This window comes from Lepus europaeus, chromosome 18, assembly GCF_033115175.1.
Source record: "Lepus europaeus isolate LE1 chromosome 18, mLepTim1.pri, whole genome shotgun sequence".
In the NCBI taxonomy this organism is placed as follows: Eukaryota; Metazoa; Chordata; class Mammalia; order Lagomorpha; family Leporidae; genus Lepus; species Lepus europaeus.
Window position 1 is genome coordinate 44,288,788 of NC_084844.1, and position 14,090 is coordinate 44,302,877.

Genomic DNA, 14,090 nt, shown 5'->3' on the forward strand with positions numbered 1-14,090 from the left:
CACTTGCAGCTTCCTATAATGCTTAAGCATCACTCAGATTGCCTTTTAAATGTTGATCACAGAATGTCAGTTATTATCTGAAATTCGCAGAACAACTTTGTTTTCACAAACAGCAAAAATGCAGAAGCATACTACAGGTAAAATATTTCTCAAAACAGATCATAATTATTAAAAACCAAGTATCTCTTAGCAAACTATCATTCCAAATATTTTGAGAATTATTCATCAGATTTCATTAATCATACTCAAGGCTTAGTTTAAGCATTCACGCAAGTTGTTTTGAACACTAAACCACATCTACTTTAACCCAGTCAAAATGCAATCTTTACCGACTTATCAATGATGTACAACCTTCACTTGCTCCATTTTCATTCAAAATGTGTATAGTACATTTATTTTCACATCTTAAAAATGACCCAAACTATAGTGATATGGGGAGAGAAGGTAGAACTGTACCTGACATAGAAAAATCTTCCAAGAATATTCAAAGTCTTGAGTAAGACAATAGATACTACACTATGATCTTGAAAGAACAAATAGGGCCAGTGTTGTGGTGCAGCGGGCTAAGCTATAGCTTGGTATGCGCACATCCTGTTATCAGAATGCTGGATCAAGTCCTGGCTCTTCTGTCTCCCATGGAGCTTCCTGATTATGCAGCTGGCCCAAGTACTTGGGTCCCTGGTCCGAATTCCTGGCTCCAGCCTAGCACAGCCCTGGCTGTTGCAGGCATCTGAGGAGTAAACCAACAGATAGAAGCCCTCTCTGTCCCTCTATCCTTCACCCTGCCCTTTTATAAAAAGTAAAAAAAATTAAAAATAAAATAAAAAGATTTATTTTACTTCAAATAAGAGTTACACGGGGGGTGGGGGGTGGAGTCTTCCATACACTGGTTCACTCCCCATTTAGCTACAACTGTACAACTGGAGCCGGGAGCTTCCTCAGGGTCTCCCACATGGTTGCAGCAGGGGCCCAAGGACCTGGGCCATCTTATACTGCTTTCCCAGGCCATAGCAGAGTTGGATAGAAGTGGAGCAGCTGGGATATGAACTGGCGCCCACATGGTACGCTGGCACTTCAGGCACCGGCTTTACCCACTACGCCACAGCATCGGCTGCCACCTTGCCCTTTAATTAAATATCTTAAAAAAAAGGCCCGCGCCGCGGCTCAATAGGCTAATCCTCTGCCTTGCAGCGCCGGCACACCGGGTTCTAGTCCCGATCGGGGCGCTGGATTCTGTCTCGGTTGCTCCTCTTCCAGTCCAGCTCTCTGCTGTGGCCAGGGAGTGCAGTGGAGGATGGCCCAAGTGCTTGGGCCCTGCACCCCATGGGAGACCAGGAGAAGAAACTGGCTCCTGCCTTCGAATCAGCACAGTGTGCTGGCTGCGGCGGCCATTGGAGGGTGACCCAACGGCAAAGGAAGACCTTTCTCTCTGTCTCTCTCACTGTCCACTCTGCCTGTCAAAAAATAAAACAAACAAACAAAACAAAACAAAAACTTAAATAAAAAACCTCTACCAAACAAAAACTACCTAAGTAGAAATAATGAGTAAGCACTGAGGATTAAGTACTCTTCCCACTGTCATACAACTATAATTCTGAAAGGACAAAAAGACTGATTTTTGATTATAAATAAATTCTATTTAATTGCTTTCTATTTATCAGCAACTAATTATAGTAAGAGGACTAGAGCTTATTAAGATGAGATTGTATGAAAACAAGGGTTTCAGTTATGGAACAACATAACCCCTTCCTGGGGCTAAAATAGAATAAGTACAGATCTAAAATTATGACTGTCTTATTATAGATGTATGGACAGAAATAGGGAATGGTAGAGTAACACTGTTCCCCCACTACCCTCAAATCAAGACTTGCTAGGAAAATTTTTGAAATTTCGCTAGAATTGGAGTTCAGATTAATAGGTAAATGATAGAATTATTCAGATGAAACTCAATTCAAAGTTACTACAATGGTTCTCTGATTAAACTATAGCTGGCTATTAATATTCTGCCACTTGTCCTAGTCCTATGCCTATGGACTTCAAATTTCTAGGCAGTTCCTATGCAAAGATAGGTAGGAAAATTCCTTTATCCTGGGAGGTCTACAATCAACCTACTCTTGGGGAAAAAAGATGACATCTCAGAAAGGGAATTTTATCACACAAATCATACCTATCACTCCAATACAAGTTCTAACTTATTAGTTTCAGACGGTAAGAAGTAGCTGAAAGTTTATAATAGCACTTTTACTGGATCCCAGAATGGCCAAAGCCTTGTTTTCCGAGACCTGAGTGCAAATAAATTAACCCAATACAATTAGCATTTTTTCTTTTAGCAAAGGCACATAAATTTGACATTCTGCAGCAAATAAATAGCTGAAGTGGCTTGTATATACCAGTTACTTGACATTCATTATTTTAGGTCTGCTCACTAAAGATAAATAACTTCAACATGGCTCTGCCTTTCTCCTCTATGAGGGGAGATGATATACTCGAGTGACAGTACAACTACAGTATTTTAAAACGGAAACACAAAAATCAGAATAAAGATGACAAAAGCAGCTATCTGCAAATGCCAGTTTAATAGTTAAAGACATTCCTTTGCCTCAAATTAGAACATTCACTTTAAGGATTTACTCAAATACTACAGATTTTTAAACTTCAAATAAAGAAAACTTATGTAGGATCTAGTTTTGTAAACCTAATTGTGACTTTGGGGGAGGAGGAATTTATAGCATAATAATTAAAAAAGTAGCCAAGGCTCAGCTTAAGCTTGTAGCCAAGAAATAAATCAGATTATCTAAAGCGCTGAACTGAGAAATCATTTCCCTTCCTGTTAATTACTTTTGTAAATACAAGCAACTTTATTTCCTTGATCAAAATTTAAGTTTCTATGAAACTGAAACAAGGTTAATATCAAAAAGGAAATAAATTGTTTGTATAATTATATGCCATGCTTGCCGGCGCCGTGGCTCAATAGGCTAATCCTCTGCCTTGTGGCGCCGGAACACCGGGTTCTAGTCCCGGTCCGGGCGCCAGATTCTGTCCCGGTTGCCCCTCTTCCAGGCCAGCTCTCTGCTGTGGCCAGGGAGTGCAGTGGAGGATGGCCCAGGTGCTTGGGCCCTGCACCCCATGGGAGACCAGGAGAAGCACCTGGCTCCTGCCATCGGATCAGCGCGGTGCGCTGGCCGCAGCGCGCCTACCGCGGCGGCCATTGGAGGGTGAACCAACGGCAAAAGGAAGACCTTTCTCTTTGTCTCTCTCTGTCCACTCTGCCTGTCAAAAAAAAAAATATATATATATATGTAAATAAATAAATAAAATTATATGCCATGCTTAACAACTCTACAAGTGACACCATTGATAAAACACATAGGACCAACACATTTTGCCCCTTATAAAAGTCTCAACTCAGATTATGAATATGAAATGTGTTACTCTGTAAAACTTTTATAACTGTCCCAAGAGAAGAATATAAAGAAAACTAGAAAAGGTACTTTCAACTGCACAAAATCAAAATATTAGGTACACCCATTTGACACTGCCGACATACAACCTTTTTTTGTCCTACAAAAAACAAAAACAGTAATTTCCTATGTCCAACCAGATTCCGTTGGTTTAATTATAAAATCCCTCAAAGGAAAAGATTGAAGCTAAGAAGTAAAGTCAACTAGAAAGTTTTGGCTTTGTCTTTAAAATTAAACAGAGAGGTGGGTATTTAGGCTAGCAGTTAAGATATCTTGTCGCACACTGGAGTAGCTGAATTGGATACCTGCCTCCAGCTCCTGACCTGCGAAGGTCTGGATTGAGTTTCCAGTTCTTTGCTTCAGTACTACCTAGTCCTAGCTGTTGCAGGCATTTGGGGAGTAAACCAGAGTATTGATAAGAGGAGCTCTGATTCTATAATAAATAATTTTCAACTGCACATTCCAAATTTGAAGCTACAAATCACAGAAAACCTGAAACATAACTGTCTAGACCTCTAAATACACACAATAGAAACCTGGAACCCAAGTTGGTTTTGTTATTTTTCTTTTCTACTGCTGTATTTATTTAAATCTAGTTTACTTTATAAAGGTAAAAATATCAGCATTGTGGCAGAGGGTAAAGCTGTGGCTTGGGACACCAGCATCCCATACCAATGATGATTCAAGTACTGGCTACTCCACTTCTGATCCAGCTCCCTGTTAATGTGTCTGGGAAAGCAGCAGAAGATGGCCCAAGTGTTTGAACCCCTGCATCCATGTGGGAGACCCAGATGAAGCTCCTGGCTCCAGCCCAGCCCAGCCCTGGCCACTGCGGCCATTTGGGGAGTGAACCAGTGAATGGGAAGATTTCTCTGTAAGTCTGCTTTTCAAACACATACAGAGATCTTTAGGAAAAAAAAAAAAAATCAAATTCAAGTTGCTTGGAATGAAACTTCTATTGAGAAACAGTTTCTGGTTTTACAGCATGCTCATTATTTCCCTTACCCTCAGGACTTAAGCTAGTGAAATCTGACAGCTGAATTTTAGCTTTTGTAAATTCCTTACAAGTGACACTTCAGACAAGGTGAATTCATTACCATTGAACTTGGAAAGAAGATGTAATGAGAATTCAAGTAGCCAGTCTGGATGCTCAACTGACAAGTCACTGGAGGGAAGAAGGCCTTATAGCCTATTAGGAATTACTATATCCATTCACATATATCCCATATAATAGAGAAAACAGGTACCCTTGCCAAGCCTAGAAAATTCAAGCAGGTCTTAAAGCGCACTTTCTTAAAACTATCAAATTTGCCAGCATATGCTAGTAAAATCATTAGAAAGACAAGATGTAATCCCACAGGCATTCATGAACAATTGCTACAAAGTATAGTAAATGTGAAAACACTTAAGTATTGTGTAAAAAAAGATAAAATTTAATATCCAGATCCTTTTGTGAACACATGTCCAAAGTTGCCTAATTACTCTTTGGATTAACTGACTTATCTCCTCATATCCTACATTTCCCAAATCCTGCAGATACAGAAATATTTATCAGGGGGCCAGTGCTGTGGTGTAGCAGGTAAAGCCTCCGCCTACAGTGCCGGCATCCCATTTGGGTGCCAGTTCGAGTCCCGGCTGTTTCACTTCTGATTCAGCTTCTCTGGCTTGAGAAAGCAGCAGAAGATAGCCCAAGTCCTTGGGTCCCTGCACCTGCGTCAGAGAGCTGGAAGAAGCTCCTGGCTTCAGATCGGCGCAGCTCTGGCCATTGTGGCCATCTGGGGAGTGAACTAGAGATGGAAGATCTCTCTCTTTGCTCTGCCTTCAAATAAATAAATCTTAAAAATTCAGTGGTTCCCCCTGCCTCTTGACCAAAATAAAAAAAAAATCTCCCATGATCTGGCAGCAACTTATTTTCCTTTTTATACTCTCTCACCACATCCAAACTAGATCCCTTCCTATAATTTCATTTATTCATGACTTGTCATTTCACTATTCTTTACCTCCCCATAGGTTAAAAATCTTGATTCATCAAAATAGTTTAAATGCTACTGCCTCTACAAAAATATTCTCCATTGGGGAAAGGAGTTTGGCAAAGTAGTTAAGATGACATTTGGGGGGCCGGTGCTGTTTAGCAGCAGGTTAATGCCCTGGCCTGAAGCACCGGCATCCCATATGGGCGCCAGTTCTAGTCCCGGCTGCTCCTCTTCCGATCCAGCTCTCTGCTATGGCCTGGGATAGTAGTGGAAGATGGTCCAAGTCTTTGGACCCCTGCATCCACGTGGGAGACCCAGAAGCAGCTTCTGGCTCCTGGCTTCAGATAGGCACAGCTCTGGCTGTTGCCGCCATCTAGGAAGTGAACCAGCGGATGGGAGACCTCTGTCTCTACCTCTCTCTGTAATTCTGTCTTTCAAATAAATAAAATAAATCTTAAAAAGAAAAAAAAAAAAGATGCCATTTGGGACACCTGCATCCCATATTGGAGTCCCAATTCCTATGCTTTTGATTTGGCTTTCTTGGAGCCAGCAGATGATGGCTCAAATACTTGGGCCCCTGCTACCCATATGGAAGATCCAGATTTTTTAATTTGACAGGTAGAGTTTTTTTAGAGAGACAGAAAGAAAGGTCTTCCTTCCGTTGGTTCACTCCCCAAATGGCTGCCACGGCCGGTGCTGCGCCAATCCGAAGCCAGGAGCCAGGTGCTTCTTCCTGGTCTCCCATGCGGGTGCAGGGGCCCAAGCACTTGGGCCATCCTCCACTGCCCTCCCAGGCCAGCAGAGAGCTGGACTGGAAGAGGAGCAAACGGGACTAGAACCCAGTGCCCATGTGGGATGCCGGCGCCGCAGGCAGAGGATTAACCAAGTGAGCCATGGTGCCAGCCCTGGAAGATCCTGATTTAGCTTTGAGTTATGGACTCCTGGCTTTGGCCTGGCCCAGCCCTGGCTGCTGCAGGTATCTGGGAATCAGATTTCTGGTTGTTTCTCAACCTTTCAAATAAAATGAAGAAACAAAAACAAAACCTCAAATTATTTCTTTATCGGCCATTGCAGGCATTTGGGGAGTTAAACAGCAGATACAAGATCTTCTTTGTTTCTCCCTCTCTGTGTAACTCTGCCTTTCAAATAAATAAATAAATCTTTATCAATTTTTTATAAAAACCTATCAAAGTCAGTCCTCCATAAGTAAACAAAGTACTCTGCCTATGCTACACACTTGATAAAAAACACACATGCTCCCAATTATTGCCCAACATCTTAATAGTAAACAGTGGCTAGTACAGAAAACAGTGGCAAAGAAAAAAGGGATTACACTAGTCAGGATCTATGTAGTTTTCTATTCTGGCTGGCAACTAAAATTACTAAGGTTTGAAGTTTTCTTTATACCACTGCCGAATTCAAAGCTAGCAAGCCAAACCTGTGCCAATAACTTGTCACCCAGTAAAGACAGTAGAGAAACAGTAGTAGAAATTTAAAAATTCTTTTTAATGCCATAGAGTTGCCTAAGTCTTTTATACTAAGTAACCTCTAAATTTAAAGAAGTTATTATTCTGGGGCTGCCGTCTTCAGTGCCGGCATCCCACATGGGCACTGGTTTGAGGCTCGGCTGCTCCACTTCTGATACAGCTCTCTGCGTAATAATAAATAATCTTTAAAAAAAAGTTATTGTTCTTACAAAGTAGTCAACTTGGTTAGGGCTCTTATATCAAAATATCAGTACTATTAGTGCTTGATAGCCTTCAGCTCAATATGAGCCAATCTATCAATTTGTTTAAATTAGTACTTTTGACCAAAGACAACTGACATCAATTGGTCTTACTGCCACGGACTTGTTTCAAATACTTTAGACTGCTTCAGATTCAAAGGTTTACCTCAAAATGTCACGATTCAGGAGCAGGTGTTTGGTGCAGCAGTTTAGTCGCTGCTCAGGATATCCGTGTTCCATATTGAGGTACTACTCTGCTTCTGATCCAGTTAAACTGATGTGCATCTTGGGAAGGGTCTTTGCCACCCATATGGGAGACTATGGTTGAGTTCTTGGTGTCTGGCATCCACTGAGCCCAGTTCTGGCTGTTATGTGCAAGTGGCGAGTAAACTAGCAGATGAAGATACTTCTCTCCCTTTGTCACTCTGCCTTTCAAATAACTAATTAAACTTTTGGGAAAAATTATGTATTGGCAAGGATATAGATTAACTGGAACACTTTTGCATTGTTGGAGGCACAATTTAAAAATGCTAATAAACAGCTACTGAGAAAAATACTGTGGTAATTCCTCAAAATCTGAGAACTTCCAGAAAGAGAATTGAAAGCAAGGTCTCAAAAAGGTATCTGTAAACCCATGTTCATAGCAGTGTTATTCATAACAGGTAAAATGTGGAAGCAATTCAAGGATTCCACACACATGAATGGATAAACACTATATACACACACACACTGAACTATTATTTTGGCCTTTACAAAGAATGATGTTCTGTCATGTTACAACAGAAATGAACCTCAAGAACATCATGCTTAAGTTAAATACATTAGTCCCCCAATGAGAAACACTGTAGGCTTTCACTTATGAACTACTTATAATCAAAATAAAGAGACAAAGTAAAATAATGGCTGCCAAGGCCTGGGAAGAAGGAATGGAGTTACTGTTTAATGGGCATAACCTTTGTTTACACGTATTTTTTTTAGACTTATTTATTTTAAAGGCAGTTTCAGAGGGACAGGTCTTCCTCTTATGAGTCACTCCCCAAATGGCTGTAAAGACCAGGGTTGGGCCAGGCTGAAGCCAGGAGCCACTTCCAGGTCTCCCAAGTGGATTCAGGGGCCCAAGGATTTGGGCCATCTTGCGTTGCTTTCTCGGGCACATCAGAAGGGAGCTGGATGAAGTGGAGCAGTCAAGATTGGAATGGGAGCCCATAAGGCACTGCAAATGGTGCCTCAACCTTCTGCAGTACAGTGCTGGCCTGTTTATATATGTATATATTTTTAAGATTTATTTTACTTGAAAGTTACACAGGGAGAGGAGAGGCACAGAGAGAGAGAGAGAGAGGTCTTCCATCTGCTGGTTCACTCCAATTGGCTGCAACGGCCACAGCTGTGCTGATCTGAAGCCAGGAGCTTCTTCCAGGTCTTTCATGCAGGTGCAGGGGCCCAAGCACTTGGGCAATCTTCTACTGCTTTCCCAAGCCATAGCAGAGAGCTGGATCAGAAGTGGAACAGCTAGGACTCAAACCAGCACCTATATGGGATGCTGGCACTGCAGGTGGCGTCTTTACGCCACAGGATTGGCCTCTAAAAAATTTCTGAGATGGATGGTTGTGATAGTTATAAGTCGTTACTTAAGATCAGTGAACTACACACATAAATGGTTAATATGATAGGTCCCTTGCCACCCCTGTGGGAGACCAGGATGGAGTTCTTGCTCCTGGCAATAGCCTGGCTCAGACTTGGCTGTTGTAGTCATTTGGGGACTGAACCAGCAGATGGAATATTTGTTTTTCTCTCTCTGTTGCTCTGCCTTAAAAAACAAAACCTAACACAAAAAATTATTTATTTATTCGAAAGAGTTAAAGAAGTAGGAGGAAGTCTTTTTTTTAAAAAAATGCACCACTCCAGGACCAGCATTATTGTGTAATAGGTAAAGCTGACGCTTGTGACATCGATATCCCATAAGTGTACAGGTTCAAGTTCCGGCTGCTCTACTTTTGCTTCAGTTCTCTTAATAGCCTGGGAAAAGCAGAGATGGCCCAAGTGCTTGGGCTCCTGCAACCACATGGGAGACCTGGATAAAATGCCTGACTTCAGACTGGCCTGGCCCAGCTCTGGTCATTGCAGCCTCTTGGGAGTGAATCAGCAGGCAGTTCTCTCTTAATAACCTAAAGAAATGAACTTAGGGGCCAGTGTTGTGGTATAGCGGTCATGGTTGTTCCACTTGTGATTCTGCTTGGAAAAAGTCAGAGTTACACAGGGAGAGGAGAGGCACAGAGAGAGGTCTGTGCCTGGGAAAGCAGCACAGGTTGGCCCAAGTGCTTGGGCCCCTATATCCACGTGGAAGACCTGGAAGAAGCTCCTGGCTCCTGGTTTCTGCCTTGCACAGCTTCGGCTGTCGCAGCCATATGGTGAGTGAGCCCTCTCTTTAACTCTGCCTTTCAAATAAATAAATAAACCTTTAAAAAAATAAAAAGTTATTCAGATGACCAAAAGGTTAATTTAAAACCAATTCAAGTAAAGAGAAAACTAACGAACCAATGGATCACTAATGGACCAATCAACACTTGGCAGCAATTCAAAGAACTCGCCACTCTGGAACCCAAACAAACTGAACATTATCTGTTGTTCCAGGGGAAAAACAATCAATATCAACCTGATTCATTTTAATACACAACTAAAAAGACTAGTGAACTTACTAAAGAAAATCTTTTCAGTAATACCAGCAAAACTGAACACAATTTCATCTATATGGCACATTTAGTTTATCTGAATCACTGATTTTAGTTAGCCCATATATAGGGAATGCACACAGAACAAAAAAGAATCATACATAAAACTAATCAACTACCTAGTAGAACAGATCCCACAAATTTTGAGGTAGCAGAATAGAAATATAACATAACCAAATATCTTCTCAGGCCTACACAATGACCACTACTAGACACTTTGGTAAACATTTTCCAATAATAGTATTTGAAGGGCAGATGGCACAGAAAATGACACCCTACCCTCCCAGTAGAACTTAATTTAAATAGAACTATACGTCTTAAGAAACTAAGCATTTCTTTTTTGCCCTTACAGCCCTAAAAAAATAAATCCAGTTCCAGGGTAAACCTCATGATTAGTTCCCAAGAGCAGAACTAGAGAACAAGTGAAGACAGGTAAATTTTACCTGCCAGAATTCTTGTCCCTTAACTTCCATAAGGCAATTCTACTGCTTTCCACTTCTTAAGGAAAAGATCAATTTAGTTCATTGTACTAAATAAATGTTTTTCAGTTTGTAGTGAAGGAAAGGTATGCAAGATTAAGAAATTTGCTCAAGTCACATAAAAAGCTTTGTTATTCATCTCTGATGCAATGATTTCTTCCAGGGAAAATATGGTAATTACCTCATACCCACAATCTGATATGCATATTCTTCCCAGCAGTTCCAAGTCATGCCTAAACGGGCCACTGTTAAAAATGGGAATGTGCAGTATATATTAATTGTGTACATGCATGCATGGGTATGGGTTCCTATTAGGGAAGGGTGAACAAAGGTGGAAAAGGTATGAAGATTGAAAACCACTGTCCTAAAAAGCAAAAAGTTTATAAACATCATTTGTTACACCTCACCATTTGCATTAAGGATTTAAATTATTTTCTGGTTACTATTCAGCACACATTATTCCTTCTTATAAAAGATGTAAAGTTTGATACTCCATCTTTTTTGGACCCTTCTTCAAAAATACTGCTCTTACTCATTTTAGGCAAATTAAAAATATTAAATGAGTTCAGAATTAAACATATAATACAAAAAATAAGAGACAGGGAACATCTACCCAAAGAAAAAAATTTTGAAGAACTCATGAGATAATACAATGTCACCCTTCAAGGCAGGCACTGCCTACCTGTCTTTAAATTATACTTGTCCATGTAAGATAATGTTTTTAAGTAGGAAAAAATGAACATTCATTCTTTCTCAAGTTTAACCATAGTATTTCCAAAGACCCTGAATTAAAGAGTTTGATATTGGGTTCTTATCCACATTATCATTCTCAATTAACCTTTGAAAGCAGCTCATAGTTTTCAAAATTTACTCTTAATACAAATAAAAATAAATTAGTAAGTAAGAATCTTTGTATAGGAAACAAATGAAGTTACCTTTAGTGTGATATACAATAGCAGCCCTCAGGTCAAAAGAACCCCAGCTATCATTCCTTTCTAGGCCTCTCTGGTATCTCTGTTCTTTGGCGGAGCCCAACAAAGTGTTCGTAGGAGAGGCCAGAGGATTTTGATTTTCTATCTCGTAGTCCTTTGAGAGAAACACTAAAGCACCTTGACTACTGGTGTCTGCTTTTTGCAGGTCACCTATATGACTGGGTTCCAAGGATAAGGCTCCACTCTCATTAGTAGTCCCAGATTTTAGAATGCTACTCAGAACTTGAGGACTAGTCCGTTTCTCCAGCTCATAAGCCTTGGGAAACACAGGATGCTCAGTTCCTGAGGGGATTATTTCAGCACCCTGTGAAACCAAAGTGGCAGGATATTCTCCTTGAAATGTCACCTCCACCACTTTATGATCTGATGACTTCCCCATAACAGTCTCAGGGCCAGCACTGGGCTCATTTATAAATGATAAACCCCACTGATTCTGGAAGATATCCCCCAGGTTTTGCTGATCAGTCTGAGAGGGCAGATCCACTTGTGCTGTGCTTAAAAGCACAGTTTGCATATTTGAAGGATAAATAAAAAGGCTAGACTTTATTTGTTCAACAGCTGCTGAAGTTAGACTCATGTCCTGGAGAACTGAATCAGTCCCAGAAGAGATGGGTGTTAACGTATTAGCAGCAGTAGTTAGCAGTGGCTGACCCCCTGGAGGATACACACTTGCATCAGTCCCCGCTAAGACAGGCCCGTTAGAAAAGCTGGCAGAAGTAACAGATTTCAGTGCTGACATAGGAACCTGGGATAACCGACTTGAAGATTGTGTCTGAGTTTCTCCAGTAGATGATGAAGAGGATGAGGACGAAGATGGTGACACAGAGTTCTGTATAGTTTTGTTGAGGTTTTCCTTAACTTTGCTTGCATAACTTATTTTAGGAACGATTTTAGCACTGCTATTGTCCACCGGAAAAACTGGGGGTGGTTTAAATAGGGTCCACGAGTCCTCTTTGGAGGCAACAGCCGAGGCATGCTTTCCTTTGGGCCGATCATCAAACTTTTTGCTGCTCACACCAGGTTTTATATCTGAGCTTTTCCGAAGCATATCACCCACAGCAGGTTTTCCTCGACTTGTTCCTCCAGGCCCAGTTTCATATTTCCAAACAGGCTTGGAACCATCTACTCGGTTTCCCTTTTGTTCACTATAGTCAGGCTTGAAAGTTTCAAGTCCCTGTTTTAAGGTTGGGACACTGGTCTCTTGTTGCATTATTTTTTCCTGCACTAAATTAAGGTTTTCACAACCCTTGGCACTATTGCGCCTAGCTTTTCTTTTCTTAGGAGTGGTATATCCGCTCTCCGATCCACTACCATCATTATCTGCTCCTTTGCCCATATAACCATTAGCAATATAGCCTGAATTATTTGTTACAACACCATTTGGAATTGCTACAGTATCGGTTTTATCTACAGACTGGTTCTCTCCAGATTTGTTTTCATAAGACTTCCCATTCTTTTTGTCCATACTGTTTTTCTGAATGAAATTCTTGGTTTTAATTCCTGCTTTCCCAAAGGTGCTGGCCTTTACAGTCTGCTTCAGGCTAGGGTCTACAACTTGCTGGTTGCCATTGAGGACCCTGGAAATAGGGTTGGTAGCTTCATCAGAACCCAGACTCTTTAAAGATATTTCTCTTTCTCCAGCATTACCATTTAGTTCACCATAGCCTAGAGGAGGGAAAAAAAATTTTTTTTTAAAAAAAAATCACAACACATAAATACATTATTATCTAACATTTAAGGACTTTATTTGCTGTATGTTAGATACTATACTATGAGCTATAGTTTTATTATTTCACATCTCTGTAAGACCCTTGTTAGTCCTATTTTACAAGATTGCAAAATGGAATCTACTGTTAGTCACCATAGGCAGTTTCCATTGCATCTGTCAAACATAACATTTGCTAACTTTTTCTAAAGTAATTTGACTTCAGATCATGCTTTAGCACATGGAACTATAACACCTATGTACTAGTGCTTCTAATCCTTATTAAGACATATTTTCTTCATTTTATCATTAGATGAATAGATTCTCATAGAGATGAAGTAACTTTTCCAGATCACAAGTGGCACAACTGGAAATCTGAACTCTAGCCTGCCTGGAATACATGGTTTTACCACCATGCAATACTGTCTAGAATAGAGATCAGTGAAAAACTACTGTGGAAGCCCTCTAATTGCAAACAAAACTACGTAAGAGGCTATCTAATACCAAAAGTGTTAGGATATTCAGATTTCATTAAAGACCTTCAACCACCATAAACAGTTAACTCTATTACTATAGATGATTTAATTGGGCAATCTGTCTTACACTCCCTTATTAGTAAAATGGTGTTATTTACCTTTCTACAAAATGTTTACAAAAGCATCCTGGAATCAAACCATTAGAAATAGATATACAATACAAGGATACACACACATGCATTTAAAAACAGCTCTTTTGGGGAGTATGAGTTCAACAGAAACACTTTTAGCTTTATCATTCCATTCTGTTTTTTTCTTCCCCTAATTATTTTAAGATCTTTTGCCTGTGAAGGCTAAAAGGCACATGAGTTTGTGTATTTTTTTAAAACTTTGTTTTAATTTCCTATGTTAAATACCAATAGATTTAAACCATCAAAAGTTATTTGGAGGTATAGGGGGATACTGGATTTAAAAAAAAGTTTGAGAACCGTTGCTCTAAAACAACTAGGTGTGGAATAGAACACAATCTAGGATGAGTCACAACAGACT

At 40.3% G+C, this 14,090-nt stretch overlaps 1 protein-coding gene across 3 annotated transcripts in view; it reads right to left on the reverse strand.

Moving 5' to 3' along the window:
- The window catches only part of NUFIP2 (nuclear FMR1 interacting protein 2), a 31,668-nt gene that overhangs the window by 13,892 nt on the left and 3,686 nt on the right, over positions 1 to 14,090 (reverse strand). For all 3 annotated transcript variants that reach the window (XR_009864258.1, XM_062174998.1, XM_062174997.1), the window contains exon 2: positions 11,304 to 13,025. Coding sequence is in view for 2 of the 3 variants with exons in the window: in XM_062174998.1 (XP_062030982.1) it covers positions 11,304 to 13,025 (1,722 nt within the window). In the remaining variant the exon portion in view is untranslated. The remainder of the gene's footprint in view (positions 1 to 11,303; positions 13,026 to 14,090) is intronic.